The sequence below is a fragment of the Littorina saxatilis genome, linkage group LG12 (assembly GCF_037325665.1).
Source record: "Littorina saxatilis isolate snail1 linkage group LG12, US_GU_Lsax_2.0, whole genome shotgun sequence".
NCBI lineage: Eukaryota > Metazoa > Mollusca > Gastropoda > Littorinimorpha > Littorinidae > Littorina > Littorina saxatilis.
This window is the reverse complement of record NC_090256.1, coordinates 51,777,065-51,792,962: the sequence shown is the minus strand read 5'-3', so window position 1 is coordinate 51,792,962 and position 15,898 is coordinate 51,777,065. Positions and strand designations below refer to the sequence as shown.

Here is a 15,898-nt window from a genome sequence, read left to right as displayed (position 1 = left end):
TCTTCGTGGCAGGCGGAAGAAAAAAATCAGCCAGATAAGTTTTCGTTATTGTTTGTCTGTGCACTTAAAAGACCGTTGGGTCGACATATTTGTGAATGAATTGTTTTGTCAATAACAAACGTTCCAACAACCTACCTTTCTTGGGTTTTCTATTCTGAATTTTGGAACGTTGGCAGTCTCTTTGTTTTTGGATTCATTCATTTGATTGTTGTTTTTTTTGTTTTTTGTTTTTCTTTTTTACATGTCTGTTTTGTTGGAGGCACGCGTAGCCTTTATTGCACGCCACGCATGTATCATTGTATTCTTGTAGTGCTCCGAGATATGCATGCCAGCGTAGATAAGACTTTCTCGGGTAAACACAGGGAGACAAGTTGAGGACTAAATAAACGACTAAACATATTTGAAAAATATCGCAAAAGAGCGTTGACAAAAAAATACACATACAAGGCTGATAAATTCAAAATGTAACTAGTGTCAACAAATACAAACAGCCACGAGCAGGCATACACATTCTTGATGAAGAATTTGAAAGAAAACAATTCATACCGATGGCAATTCCAACAACAACAACAACCACAACAACAAAAAACGCGCCCTAGTAGGCAAGGTAACAGATCGAGAACATGTTCTCATATAAAACAGTGGAACCCCTCTTTCAAGACCAAAAGAAAGATTTGCGTAAATCAGATCTTAATAAAAAAACAAGTCGCGTAAGGCGAAAATACAATATTTAGTCAAGTAGCTGTCGAACTCACAGAATGAAACTGAACGCAACGCAACGCAGCAAGACCGTATACTCGTAGCATCGTCACTCCACCGCCCGTGGCAAAGGCAGTGCCCGTGGAATTGACAAGAAGAGCGGGGTATTCGTTGCGCTGAGAAGGATAGCACGCTTTTCTGTACCTCTCTTCGTTTTAACTTTCTGAGCGTGTTTTTAATCCAAACATATCATATCTATATATTTTTGGAATCAGGAACCGACAAGGAATAAGATGAAAGTGTTTTTAAATTGATTTCGAAAAAAAAATTTGATAATAATTTTTATATATTTAATTTTCAGAGCTTGTTTTTAATCCGAATATAACATATTTATATGTTTTTGGAATCAGCAAATGATGGAGAATAAGATAAACGTAAATTTGGATCGTTTTATAAATTTTTATTTTTTTTTACAATTTTCAGATTTTTAATGACCAAAGTCATTAATTAATTTTTAAGCCACCAAGCTGAAATGCAATACCGAAGTCCGGGCTTCGTCGAAGATTACTTGACCAAAATTTCAACCAATTTGGTTGAAAAATGAGGGCGTGACAGTGCCGCCTCAACTTTCACGAAAAGCCGGATATGACGTCATCAAAGACATTTATCAAAAAAATGAAAAAAACGTTCGGGGATTTCATACCCAGGAACTCTCATGTCAAATTTCATGAAGATCGGTCCAGTAGTTTAGTCTGAATCGCTCTACACACACACACACACACACACACGCACACACGCACGCACATACACCACGACCCTCGTTTCGATTCCCCCTCGATGTTAAAATATTTAGTCAAAACTTGACTAAATATAAAAATAGGAGGGGGTCATAAGGGTACATTTACAGAGGTTATGAATGGACAATTTGAGAAAACAGGGTCTTGAAAGGGAGGGAGTCTTCTTCTTCTTCTGCGTTCGTGGGCTGAAACTCCCACGTACACTCGTGTTTTTTTGCACGAGTGGAATTTTACGTGTATGACCGTTTTTACCCCGCCATTAAGGCAGCCATACGCCGCTTTCGGAGGAAGCATGCTGGATATTTTCGTGTTTCTATAACCCACCGAACTCTGACATGGATTACAGGATCTTTTCCGTGCGCACTTGGTCTTGTGCTTGCGTGTACACACGAAGGGGGATAAGCCACTAAGCAGGTCTGCACATAAGTTGACCTGGGAGATCGGAAAAATCTCCACACTTAACCCACCAGGCGGCCGCGACCGGGATTCGAACCCTCGACCTTCCGATTAAGAGGCCGACGTCTTACCACCCCGCCACAGCGCCCGTCGGAGGGAGTCTTAAATCGGGGGGTCTCTAATGGGGAGTTTGCACTGTACAATAAATTAGATCCCTTACGTGTTCAGTGTTTTTCTGTTGTTAATGTAGACAGACAGTTCAGTGTAGGCCACAAACTCGTTGAGGAAGGTCTTGGTACCGATCAGTTCCCCCATCTTCAGTCCGTCTTCTCCGTCAACTCCCATCAGGAACGACAGGGGAAAGAACACGTACGAACTGATCAACTGAAATGCAAAGCAAATCGTGTAGAATTCAGACCATACTCAACTGAAATGCAAAGCAAATCGTGTAGAATTCAGACCATACTCAAATGACTTGCAAAGCAAGTCGTGTAGAATTCGGACCATACTCGACTGAAATGCAAAGAAAATCGTGTAGAATTCAGACCATACTCAACTGAAATGCAAAGCAAATCGTGAGAATTCAGACCACAGTTTCTGCATTTGATATCTAGCACGCAGTAAAATTAAACTTTTTGGTACCACCGGCTGGTTCACACTCCGCAGATCACTGATAATGATTTGATAAAATCGTTTATTTAACGTCACTCAGTAAAAACATTGGCGACATTAGATGCAGTAAGATAGCTTCATATCCATGGACGCGGGTGCCTGTGCAATAGTCTAGCGATAAGTTTGGGAGCGAGTTCACTGCTTATAGAATTTAAATATTTGGGGTACTCTAAATCTATTATGATTTCACGGGAGATCTCCTCATAAACAATAACATCACAAAACTATAACATTGTAAAGATGTATTAAACAATGGCGACTGCATGTGAGAGGGAACAATAAAGAGACCAAAAAGCAATGTACTCACGTTAAAATGACGAACACGGAACGAATAACGGCGACGTTTCGACCTAACCTCATATAATTCATAACCTCTTTATTTGTTCTATCGTCTTTCTTCTTCTTTTTTGTGTGTGTACTTTTGTGTTTTTGTGCCTGAAGAAGACCCTTAGGTCGAAACGTCGCCGTTATTCGTTCCGTGTTCGTCATTTTAACGTGAGTACATTGCTTTTTGGTCTCTTTATTGTAAAGATGGTGCAATACTAGAGCCCGCTAATAACATCGAGTTGATGAACCTCAAAAAAGACAGACTGCTAACGTTCCAAAATTCAGAATAAAAAATCATGAATGTTAGTAAAAGGAACGTTTAATTTTTGACATCATCTTTTTTGTCTTGTTTTGTGAAAAATTAAACCTTACATTAACTAGCCTAGGCTATGGTAACCTTCTTGATTTTTTATACGGATTGGAGGACTTCCTGATATTCTTCCGGGAACCTTCAAAGGAGAGAGAAAACAACTCCAAGCAAGTTGCTTGTACAGCCCAACTTGTAATGGCAAGACCCTCCATTAACATAGTGCCTGCGAATAAAGGACACATTCCTTTGCCCTTATATCCATTCGTTAAACCAGTCTCTCTGGCATGAGATGACCTCTGCAATGTTACGAAGTGACACCTTTGGCTTAGCTGTTTCAATCAAACATGTAGGCCTATGTTCGTGTCAATGCATATGCCCATCCAACTGACGCGAAAGATGGCAAAACTAAGAGAAAAAAACTAGTGTCCTTTTATATCAATGCATATGCCCATCCAATTGACGCGAAAGACGGCAAAACAATAAGATAAAAACTAACCTGGAAAGTGAGTTTAGGGTCGTGCACGCCCACGCGCTCTCCGAACCAGACGAGAGTGGCATTGACGAAGTCGAGGAGAGCGATGAAAGCGATGAGTATGACAGCGATGTTGGCCACCAGTTTCACTGACTGCGTCGCTCCGTTAGACGCTGCGTCAATAATGTTCCTCTCTTCTCTTCACGTTGTGTAAGAAAAGAGAAAAGAGAATTGATGGCTTTGATACGATCGGTGTAGGTTGATCATTTGACGTTTCGGTGGTTGTAACCTTTGTCAAAATTACTACTCACGATGACACAGAACAAAACAGAACAAAAACAACAACAAAACCTTACAAAAAAAACGTGTGGTTGTTGATAATTGTTGTGAATGGTCCTTTGGTATCTTCGTCGAGAAAGCAAATACGAGCAAGAAGATAGCTGCAATAGAGTGAAATGATGTAAATAATAAGTAAGCAAAAGCAACAGCAGTAATACTGAAAACTCACCCTCTCTTCATGTTGTAGACTTCCTCCTGTGTGTGTCTCGTCCTCTTAGTCTCAGGGTAGAACAGCTTGGACATGGCCAAGGCGGCTGGTGCGGACATCACAGAGGCCGACAACAAGTGGTTGGGAGAAACCTGTCAAAGAAATATTCTTCGTTGGTAATATGTCATTGGGAGCTCTGGGCTGAGGTGCACGAGAACGTTACCAACCGGGTGGGAGCCAGCCGCGGTGTAGGATTGGTTGAAATTGAAATTTGTTGCGATTTCAACCAATGAGACCCCGCGGTTTGTTCTCACCCGTTTGGGATGGCATCCACTTTGAGTTCGTGCAGCTCAGCCCTGGTAGCTAAATTGTTAGAGCACTGGACTTGAGATCCTCGGGCCACAGGTTCGGATCCGGGCCGGGTCAAATGTATAAGATGGATCAGAGACGGTATCCATGTCTCACCCCTGTCATGGCAGATAAAAGACCTTGCTCATTCTGCCAGAAGTGCAGATTGCTGATGACACCTTAACACTCACACGTACACCTGCTGCTGCCAGCTTTTCATTGGGAGGAAGTGAATCGCATTTCCCAGTAAATGGGACTATAACGTATAAAATCAAATCAAACGAAATATTGTCTGTGCAACGTCGTTTGAATAGTAAATTGCGTTGTTTTCTTTTAGATACAGTGACATATACTCACGCCGTACAAAATGAAGGCAGCCATGACAGAGCCAGCAATGGTGGCAAAGCCCCCGGTCAGTACAGCGTGTAGCTCGGATTTCGTCATTTCACTGATAAATGGTCGAATCATCAATGGTGCCTCACTCTGCAGAAATTTCAAACAAAACATAGAGAAAATGAAACACGCAGATTAACAAGTACATTGCCGGGAGATGGCATACCTGGCAGTGCTTGCAAGTAGACATTTAAGTGATGATTAACAAATAATTCATGATCTTGTTTGGGTATAATTGAAACTGAATGACATGCAAGTTCCCCTGGAAGCTTAAGATAGTCAACCCGTGTACTTAGGCAGAATTAAGCAAAGTCAGCAACACCATGAGAAGAATTATAAACAACAGGCAGACCTCGTCAAAAACAGCTCCATTATATCCGCAGGAGTGTTCTTCCCAAATCGTAAAACCCATTATCTAAACAACAAAATGACTGTGGGTAAGAACAAAGTTTAAAACAAGTCGCGTAAGGCGAAATTACTACATTTAGTCAAGCTGTGGAACTCACAGAATGAAACTGAACGTAGTCCGCCGCTAGTGCAAAAGGCAGTGAAAGTGACGAGCCTGTTTGGCGCGGTAGCGATTGCGCTGTGCTTCATAGCACGCTTTACTGTACCTCTCTTCGTTTTAACTTTCTGAGCGTGTTTTTAATCCAAACATATCATATCTATATGTTTTTGGAATCAGGAACCGACAAGGAATAAGATGAAATAGTTTATAAAACGATTTCGGAAATTTAATTTTGATCATAATTTTTATATTTTTAATTTTCAGAGCTTGTTTTTAATCCAAATATAACATATGTATATGTTTTTGGAATCAGAAAATGACGAAGAATAAGATGAAATTGTTTTTGGATCGTTTAATAAAAAAATAATTGTAATTACAAGTTTCCGATTTTTAATGACCAAACTCACTCATTAGTTTTTAAGCCACCAAGCTGATATGCAATACCAAACCCCGGGCTTCGTCGAAGATTGCTTTGCCAAAATTTCAATCAATTTGATTGAAAAATGAGGGTGTGACAGTGCCGCCTCAACTTTTACAAAAAGCCGGATATGACGTCATCAAAGGTATTTATCGAAAAAATGAAAAAAAGTCCGGGGATATCATACCCAGGAACTCTCATGTCAAATTTCATAAAGATCGGCCCAGTAGTTTAGTCTGAATCGCTCTACACACACACACACAGACAGACAGACAGACAGACACACATACACCACGACCCTCGTCTCGATTCCCCCCTCTATGTTAAAACATTTAGTCAAAACTTGACTAAATGTAAAAACAAAAGAAATCTGTTCTCACAAATGCACGGACAGCACACACAAAATAACAAAGTCAAATTTACACCTATGCAGACACAGAAACCCATTGATCTAAAAACACATGGGGCAGGTTAAAATATCATCACTGGTGTTGTCGGAAGGAAAGGATAGGACTGCGGATGAGTTATCGTGCCAAAGGAGGCTGCTGACTTCATCCCTTTGCCAAAGACAATACCAGGGTGGAAAAAGTATCTCACCTGGCCGATAAAGATGTTCCCAGCAGCGTTGAGAGACTCAGCGGGCGAGGTGCCCAAACAGAAGGCCAGGAAGCGGCCAAGGTTACGGATGATGAACTGCATGAATCCCACGTAGTACATCATGCTCACTAAGGTGGAGAAGAACACCACCACGGGCAGCACCTGTAGGACAGCAATGAAAGGGTTCATGTTGACTTCATGACAGCAATGAAAGGGTTCATGTTGACTTCATGACAGCAATGGAAGGGTTCATGTTGACTTCATGACAGCAATGGAAGGGTTCATGTTGACTTCATGACAGCAATGAAAGGGTTCATGTTGACTTCATGACAAAAAATGACAGCTGTGAAAAAACGGACCTGATGAAAAATCGACACAGCAGTTTAATGCTATAAGTAGTCATTGTAAAAAAGAAAGTAAAACAATGACAGGGGTTAAAGTGGAACAAACGACAAAAGAGTACACTAATAAAGAGTTAAAATGGACATCATGAAAAATTAATGTCACCCATTAATGAAAGATTGAAACGAATCAAAGAAGACAATTCAGGGTCCCCAAAGACGCTCCACCTAGAGGAAAGTGAAACTTTAGAGGGTCCAAATACCAGGAGGTTCATATTCTTGCTTTCGGCAGGCACATTCCTCACCTACACAGGATCTTTGAAGCGCTCATTTCAATGCAATGGCAACTTTCGGAAGTTCTCTGAGCCCTTTACAAAAACGCTGTGGTCATATCGGTTAGATTAACTCTGTAAATTGGCGTCGGTACAGATGTGTCAGAGCTTTTCTAAAAAAAAAGTGCCAATGGCATACATACGCATAATACCGGATATATGTAGTGCGTCCCGGGACCCCCGCCAGGAATGTTTTAGTACGGCTACTAGTGTGTATAGTACGCAGGGACGCACAGATTGGGGAGCCCCGCAACAGCCAATAATTATGAACATGTCCAGTGGGAATGTTGGTTCCTGTTGATTGTCTGGTACGGCGGGAAGGGGAGGAACATTGGGGGTTTGCCGTCGGGTGAAAACGACCTTTTTCTGGACAGGCATTTTTGATATTTATATGCATTTGATTAATGTCAAGGAGTAAAAATAGCACACACAAAATATATGGATTACTAGATGAATACGGGTACGGCTTCGCCGGGAAGAAATTGAGCCGAATAACCGGCTTCGCCGGAGACCCGGCTTTGCCGGGTGTACGCTGGCTTTGCCGGCGCACCGCACGAAGGAAGGGGGATAAACGCGCAAAACACTGGAGAAGAGTAATACCCGGCTTCGCCGGGACAGTGACCTTCTAAAAATAGTATAACGGGAATATAGATTGAGCGTTGTCGACAGTGACCTTCTAAAAATAGAAACGGGAATATGGATTGACGCCACACGAAGGAAGGGAGATAAACGCTGAAAACACTGGAGAAGATAAGGAAGAGTTACTGGGAATGGATCCAGAGAAAAACCAAAATCGGTTCAGCGCTGCGCGCTGAGAGCACGTGTTGAAATATCTCATCGACCAGGTTGTGTCTGGGGTGTACCTGAATATGGCCACCAAATTTGAAAGAGATCCATCGAGAACTTTGGCCGTGCATCGCGGACAGACACACACACACACACACACACACAGACACAAGTCGTATAATTATATATATAGAAGCAACCTCCTTAATCACAATACACACAGTTAATGCGGCTTTAGGTTTCCTACAACCACAGAGGTTCAAACCTAAGTTATTGACACACTCTTCTCTGTCTAACCAGTAGACAAAAAAAAACAAGTCGCGTAAGGCGAAATTACTATATTTAGTCAAGCTGTCGAACTAACAAAATGAAACTGGACGCACTGCATTTTTTCACCAAGACCGTATAGCATCGTCAGTCCTCCGCTCCTAAAAAAAGGCAGTGAAATTGACAAGCCAGTACAGCGCGGTAGTGGTTGCGCTGAGCAGGATAGAACTCATTTCTGTTTCTCTATTCTTTTTAACTTTTTGAGCTTATTTTTAATCCAAACATAACATTAACAGCTATTGTGTTTTCAGCGTAGCAATAGGGTCCGATATTTAGACGAGACAAGTATAATGCCGACGAGTCGAAGACGAGTCGCATTATACTTGTTCGAGTCTAAATATCGGACCCTATTGCTACGCTGAAAATACAATAGCGATTATATAGCTGTTCTGACCTTTATTTGTTGTTCCAAACTTACAAAAATTAATGACAGTTTTTGCGTCGATGCGTTGATCTCAGGTTTTGATAGCAGACGCCGTTTCTTATGCGCATTAGTTTTGCGCAGGTGCCACACTGACCTTGGAAAAAAAACTCGATTTGACAACACAGCTGTTAAACAGCTTTTTATTAGTTCATTCGTATACAACAAAAAGAAGTTTGAGTTTTTTTAATTTTGAACAAGACTACTTATAAAGAAGACCAAAACACAACATCAACGGAAAACTAGAAACAACCAAAGAACTAGGATGCAACAAGGGGAGGAAAAGAGAACAGCTAATCCGTACAAAGCGAGCAGACGGCAGCGACGTTTCCAGTTTGGGTGAATGGCATTTATACTTGTCTCGTCATGAAGCGAATTTTTCAACCTCCGTTATAAACGACTACATGAACGTTAGTGCCATGGGTTGTACATCAATACTTCAGAGGGGAAGTGGGGTATTTAATGTGGAGTTACGAGATAAGAAAAGCCGAATGCGAAAATTTGTGTCAGTCGGCAACTGTGAACTAAGCTCACAGGCACACACAAACGGCTGTTCCGTTGTACTCCCCTGTTTGTACTACATCTTTCGACTTTGGGAATTTTGTGGTGTTTAGGGACAGAAAATAATAGGTTTAGTCCTGTTTCATCGGGAAGTTAGCAGAAAAGGGTATGCTATCGACATTTGTAAAGCTGAAAAACATTCCCGAGAAGAATTTCAAGTTGTCAGTGTATGCTGTTGTCGATCAGTGAAACATCGTGTGGTACAGGTGGGTAAACCGGAACCATGCGTCTTTGTTATTGACAATAAGCTTTTGGATATTGAGAAAAATGGCCGACTTCCGTAGCATTATGCTTTGATGATCGGAAGAGACCATCCAATCACAGCCCCCGAATTCCCCCACGTGTTCATCAGAATAGCTATATATCTATATGTTTTTGGAATCAAGAAAACGACGTTAAACACCAAATAAAGAAAGAAAGAAAGAAAGGAATCAAGAACCGACAAGGAATAAGATTAAGTTGTTTTAAAATCGATTTCGGAAATTTGGCGGGGATGTAGCTCAGTCGGTAGCGCGCTGGATTTGTATCCAGTTGGCCGCTGTCAGCGTGAGTTCGTCCCCACGTTCGGCGAGAGATTTATTTCTCAGAGTCAACTTTGTGTGCAGACTCTCCTCGGTGTCCGAACACCCCCGTGTGTACACGCAAGCACAAGACCAAGTGCGCACGGAAAAGATCCTGTAATCCATGTCAGAGTTCGGTGGGTTATAGAACACAAAAATACCCAGCATGCTTTCTTCGAAAACGGCGTATGGCTGCCTAAATGGCGGGGTAAAAAACGGTCATACACGTAAAATTCCACTCGTGCAAAAAAACAACACGAGTGTACGTGGGAGTTTCAGACCACGAACGCAGAAGAAAAAGAAGAAGAAGAAGAAGATTTCGGAAATTTACTTTTAATCATAATTTTTATATTTTTAAATTTCTCAGCTTGTTTTTAATTTGAATATAACATATTTATATGTTTTTGGAATCAGAAAATAATGATGAATAAGATGATATTCTTTTTTGATCGTTTTATAAAAACATTATTTTTAATTACAATGTTTAGTTTTTTAATTACCAAACTCATCAATTAATTTGTGAGCCTCCAAACTGAAATGCAATACCAAAGTCCGGCCTTAGTCAAAAATTGCTTGACTAAAATTTCAATCAATTTGCTTAAAAAATGAAGGCGTGACAGTGCCGCCTCAACATTCACAAAAAAAGCCGTATATGACGTATGTCATCAAAGACATTTATCGAAAAAAAGGGCATATCATACCCAGGAACTCTCATGTGAAATTTCATGAAGATCGGTCCAGTAGTTCTCTGAAGCGCTCTTCACATACACACATATCATACATACATACATACATACATACATACATACATACAAACACACATACATGTACATACATACATACATACATACATACATACATACATACATGTACATACATACATACATACATACATACATACATACATACATACAAACACACATACATGTACATACATACATACATACACACACACACACATACACCACGACCCTCATCTCGATTCCCAGTCTATGTTAAAACATTTAGTCAAAACTTGACTAAATGTTAAAAACACAGGACACAAAACCTCTAGAAATCACGGCCTACCTTGAAGGCAAAGAAATGATTGGTGTAGAGGTTGCCAAAGACGAACTTGGAGCCAGCATCAGTATAGGCGAGTAGATCCGTAACACGGGCCCCCAGGTAGTCGAAAGCTTTGTAACCCCACGCGGTGCGTAAGATGAGCACAGCAAAGAAGAACTGTAGCGAGATGCCCCAGACCACCGGGCGCCACTGTACCTGTGAACATTCGGGAAGTCTCAGAGTTAATCTGAAAGTCTACTGTGGAACGGTTGGTAAGAATAGCAAAATAAAATAAAATGAATGAATGAATGAATGAATGAATGAATACATACATACATACATACATACATACATACATCTATATATATATACGACTAGTGTCTGTGTGTCTGTGTGTCTGTCTGTCTGTGTGTCTGTCCGCGATGCGCGGCCAAGGTTCTCGATGGATCTGTTTCAAATTTGGTGATCATATTCAGGTACACCCTGGACACAACCTGGTCGATGAGATATTTCAACACGTGCTCTCAGCGCGCAGCGCTGTGCGCGCTGAACCGATTTTGGTTTTTTTGGTCTGGATCCACTACCAGTAACTCCGCCTTATCTTCTCCAGTGTTTTCAGCCGCGATTATCTCCCTTCCTCCGTGTGGCGTCAATCCATATTCCCGTTACTATGTTACTATTTTTAGAAGGTCACTGCACGTTACTATTTTTAGAAGGTCTCCAGTGTTTTGCGCGTTTATCTCCTTTCCTTCGTGCGCCGGCGAAGCCGGCGTACACCCGACTTGCCGGGTCCCAGGCGCAGCCTGGTATTCGGCTCTATTTCTTCCCGGCGAAGCCGGTACCCGGCGAAGCGGGTAATCATCTAGTCCATACATATATACATACATACATACATACATACATACATACATACATACATACATACATACATACATACATACATACATACATACATACATACATACATACATACAAACACATATATCCATCAACTACTAAAATGGTCTGAACTTAACAACATGTCTTTAAATGCCGATAAAACAAAATACATGTTATTAACAACGCGGCAAGAACGACAAAACTTGATATCAAAATTAAAACCTCTTAAAGTAAAACATCAAACTATTACAGAAGTAGAAAATCATAGAGTTTTAGGTGTAATGGTTGATAATAATTTATCCTGGAATGCTCATGTTTCAGAACTTTGCAAAACAGTTTCAAAAAAGATGTATTTATTTGAAAATAGAAAGCCATTCTTCCATGCGCATATACAATGAAGTATTGATTATTCATCAACACTGTGGGACACTGCCAGTGCAAATACTTTGAAGCCATTGCTTAGCTTGCATAAAAGAGCAATCAAACTGTTTCTGCTGAAACATGCAACACTTCAAGAAAAAGATTATAAACATTTGAATATTCTTCAACTGAAAAAAGAGATTGCATTTCAATAAAGCAGTAACAATGCACAAAATCATGAACAAAAGATCACCTCCCATTCTTGTCTCTAAATTTGTTACTATTCATTCACGAAACAAAAACAATTTTTCATCCCTCTTCCAAGAATAGACCTCTTCAAATCAAGCCTAACATTTTCTGGTAGCAAGGTCTGGAACTCCCTACCTAGAGATTTTCAAGAGACCACAAGTGAAAAGGGTTTTAAGATTAAACTCATTGATTTTCTGTAACAATGATAGCTGCATCTAAAATCTTTGATGGGTACTAATACGTACTTAACTAGTTTACTATAATTACTAAATGCCTTCTCAATGTGTTGGACAGCAAAGTATAAGGAACAGTAAATACCGGTAAATAAAATACCGGATCATCATTATCATTATCATCATCATTATTATCATTATTATTATTTAGAAGTAGTAGTAGTAGTAGTAGTAGTAGTAGTAGTAGTAGTAGTAGTATCATTACTTTTATTATGATATCATGAGTTACTTGTTGTTACATTTAGTCAAGTTTTGACTAAATGTTTTAACGTAGAGGGGGGAATCGAGACGAGGGTCGTGGTGTATGTGTGTGTGTGTGTGTGTGTGTGTGTGTGTGTGTGTGTGTGTGTGTGTGTGTGTGTGTGTGTGTAGAGCGATTCAGAGAAAACTACTGGACCGATCTTTATGAAACTTGACATGAAAAATCCTTAGTATGGTATCTCCAGACATTTTTTTCATTTTTTTGATAAATGTCTTTGATGACGTCATATCCGGCTTTTCGTGAAAGTTGAGGCGGCACTGTCACGCTCTCATTTTTCAACCAAATTGGTTGAAATTTTGGTCAAGAAATCTTCGACGAAGCCTGGACTTTGGTATTGCATTTCAGCTTGGAGGCTTAAAATTTAATTAATGAGTTTGCTCATTAAAGTTGTCATTAAAATCGATTTTTCGCAAACAGATTTAACATTGATTGCATCGTATTCTTCATCACATTCTGAATCTAAAAATATATACATATGTCATGTTTACTCTTAAAATGTGATCACAATTAACAAAAATAGATTAATTAGTCTTACGATTAAAATTTAAGAAATGGACCCAAAAATGATTTCATCTTATTCTTTATCATTTCCTGATTCCAAAAACATATAGATATGATACACTGAGCCCAAAAAGTTAAGGATATTTTTTCAGTGGTATACCCCAGATACACCAAAATGTTTATTTGGTGTCTTACCTAACAAGTCATACAAAGTTCGTTCAAATCCGTCGCGCAGTCAGGCTAATCTAGCGTGTAAAGGAAAGCGACTACTATCCTGAAAAACAGCAAAACATCCAGGGGTTTTGTGGTGCTCTTGCTGGGTAGCTGCAGTTGATATGCAATACATATAAAATTACAAATAGCAGCCTCTCCAAATTACACAGAACGATGACAAAGACCCTCATCTGGATTCGCGCTAGTACTTGGAGCAAACAGAACCCGAGAATGGACGTTGTAACGGTTTTCCGTTAAAAATTTGCAAACGTTCATAACGTCCTAGAAACAAATGTGACATGCACGCAATTCTGTGTACTTTGCAAAGAATGGTGCCATTACATGTGTGCCAAGTTTCAGAAACATTCTTTCGTGGGCTCAAAAGATATAGCCTCATGACTTTGAAGAAATAAAAAGTAAAATCTCACTCCGCTCTGCTGTTCTATTTTTAGACGATGACGTCTGCAAAACTCATATCAAGGTGGCTGAGTGATCAGGACACACACTTTCCACTATCGAGACAATGCTCTTACAGACTCTTAAAAACCTGGCGATGTCCATCTCCACAGCTCCATTTCGTACCATTCAAACTGTCTGATTCGTCACAGCAAATGCCAGATTGTGTCTCGCCGCTATCAAAACGACGATGAGAAAAACCCAGTGTTGCCTCCATCTGACGTCATATTTTTGGAATTATATGACGTCATGTCTGCATTCTTCTGTTATTTGATTCTTTGTATTCTTTACTTCTTTCTTATACAGCACAGCTGTGTTCAAAACACGCGAAAAGTTCTTTTCTGCAACTTCTACCGAGCAAGTGATTCGCATCATCCGTGAAAGGCTATTCGCATCCTATCGGAGAACGAGAATCACAATTATAGAAAAAATCCTAAAAAAAAGTTGCGCGAAAGACACCAGGGGCAGTATTTTTCACCTCTTTTCAAACAATCATACCTTTTGAGCCCGTGAAAGAATGTTTTTGAAACTTGGCACACATGTAATGGCACCATTCTTTGCAAAGTATACAAAGTTGCGTGCATGTTACATTTGTTTCTTAGACGTTACAAACGTTTCCAAATTTTTAACGGAAAACCGTTACAACGTCCATTCTTGGGTTCTGTTTGACCTAAGTACTGGAACATATCCAGATGAGGGTTTTTGTCATCGCTCTGTGAAATTTGGAGAGGCTGCTATTTGTAGTTTTAGATTTATTGCATATCAACTGCGGCTACCCAGCAAAAACACCATAAAAACCCTGGATTTTTTGCTGTTTTTCAGGATTGTTGTCGCTTTTCTTTACACGTGGGATCAGCCTAACTGCGCGGCGGATTTGAACGAACTTTGTATGACTTGTTAGGTAAGACACCAAATAAACCTTTTGGTGTAAAAAATGCAAAATATTATTCAGTTTAAGTCACCGTTTCGACGGTTGAAGGTGAATCATGCCGTCAAAAAACGTCATTTTTTAGGGTAGGCGTGGTCACGGACATGTGACGTCATACCCAAATATTGCTCAGATTCAAGAAACACATTTTTAAGCAGAAGAAAGACTGATCTTCAAATACACGTATATTTGTGACCCAAAAATTGCTGTTTAACATCTGGGGTATTCCACTGAAAAAATATCCATAATTTTTTGGGCTCAGTGTAGGTTGTATTCAAAACAAACTCAGAAAGTTAACAAGAATACAGAAAAGCGCGCTTTGCTGCTTAGCACAATACGCTACCGCGCTAATCTGGCGTGTCAATATCACTACGTTTTGCACGTGGGAGGTGTGCGATTTCCTTCACGCGGGGATTGACGAAGCTGAACTGTCTTGGTGAAAACATACAGTGCATTCAGTTTCATTCCGTGAGTTCGACAGCTTGACTAAATGTTGTAATTTCGCCTAACGCGACTTGTTTTTTGTTTGTTTTTGTTTTTTGTTTTTTTCAGGTATTAGTGTTATACCTGTTCCCTCATGGGCGAGGGCTGAGTGTAAAAAAGCATATACTGCTTATTACATCGTTACCCTTGTAAATAAAAAATTATCTTATCTTGTCTTGTCTTATCTTATCTTATCTCTGTCTGTCTGTCTGTCTGTCTGTCTGTCTGTCTGTCTGTCTGTCTGTCTGTCTGTCTCTCTGTCTGTCTCTCTGTCTGTCTCTCTCTCTCTCTCTCTCTCTCTCTCTCTCTCTCTCTCTCTATCAGGAAAGAATGTATCAGGTCAAGGCGGGGACTAGAATCTGACAAATGACCAAAGCCAATCCTCAGAGAGAGAAAGAGAGACAGAGACAGAGACAGAGACAGAGAGACAGAAACAGAGAGAGAGACAGAGAGACATAGAGAGAAGGCGAAGGCGAATTTTATTGCATCAAACACAATGTATATGTACAAGGGGGGAGAAAATAATTCACAGGTGAAC

General features: G+C 40.2%; 1 protein-coding gene across 2 annotated transcripts in view; it reads right to left on the bottom strand.

Moving 5' to 3' along the window:
- LOC138982212 (uncharacterized transporter HI_0519-like) overlaps positions 1-15,898 on the bottom strand; it is a 42,200-nt gene that overhangs the window by 6,489 nt on the left and 19,813 nt on the right. For both annotated transcript variants that reach the window (XM_070355437.1, XM_070355436.1), the window contains exons 6-11: positions 10,821-11,012; positions 6,425-6,586; positions 4,866-4,991; positions 4,182-4,312; positions 3,698-3,872; positions 2,113-2,276 (exon numbers count right to left, since the gene is read on the bottom strand). In XM_070355437.1, the coding sequence (XP_070211538.1) occupies positions 2,113-2,276; positions 3,698-3,872; positions 4,182-4,312; positions 4,866-4,991; positions 6,425-6,586; positions 10,821-11,012 (950 nt within the window). The remainder of the gene's footprint in view (positions 1-2,112; positions 2,277-3,697; positions 3,873-4,181; positions 4,313-4,865; positions 4,992-6,424; positions 6,587-10,820; positions 11,013-15,898) is intronic.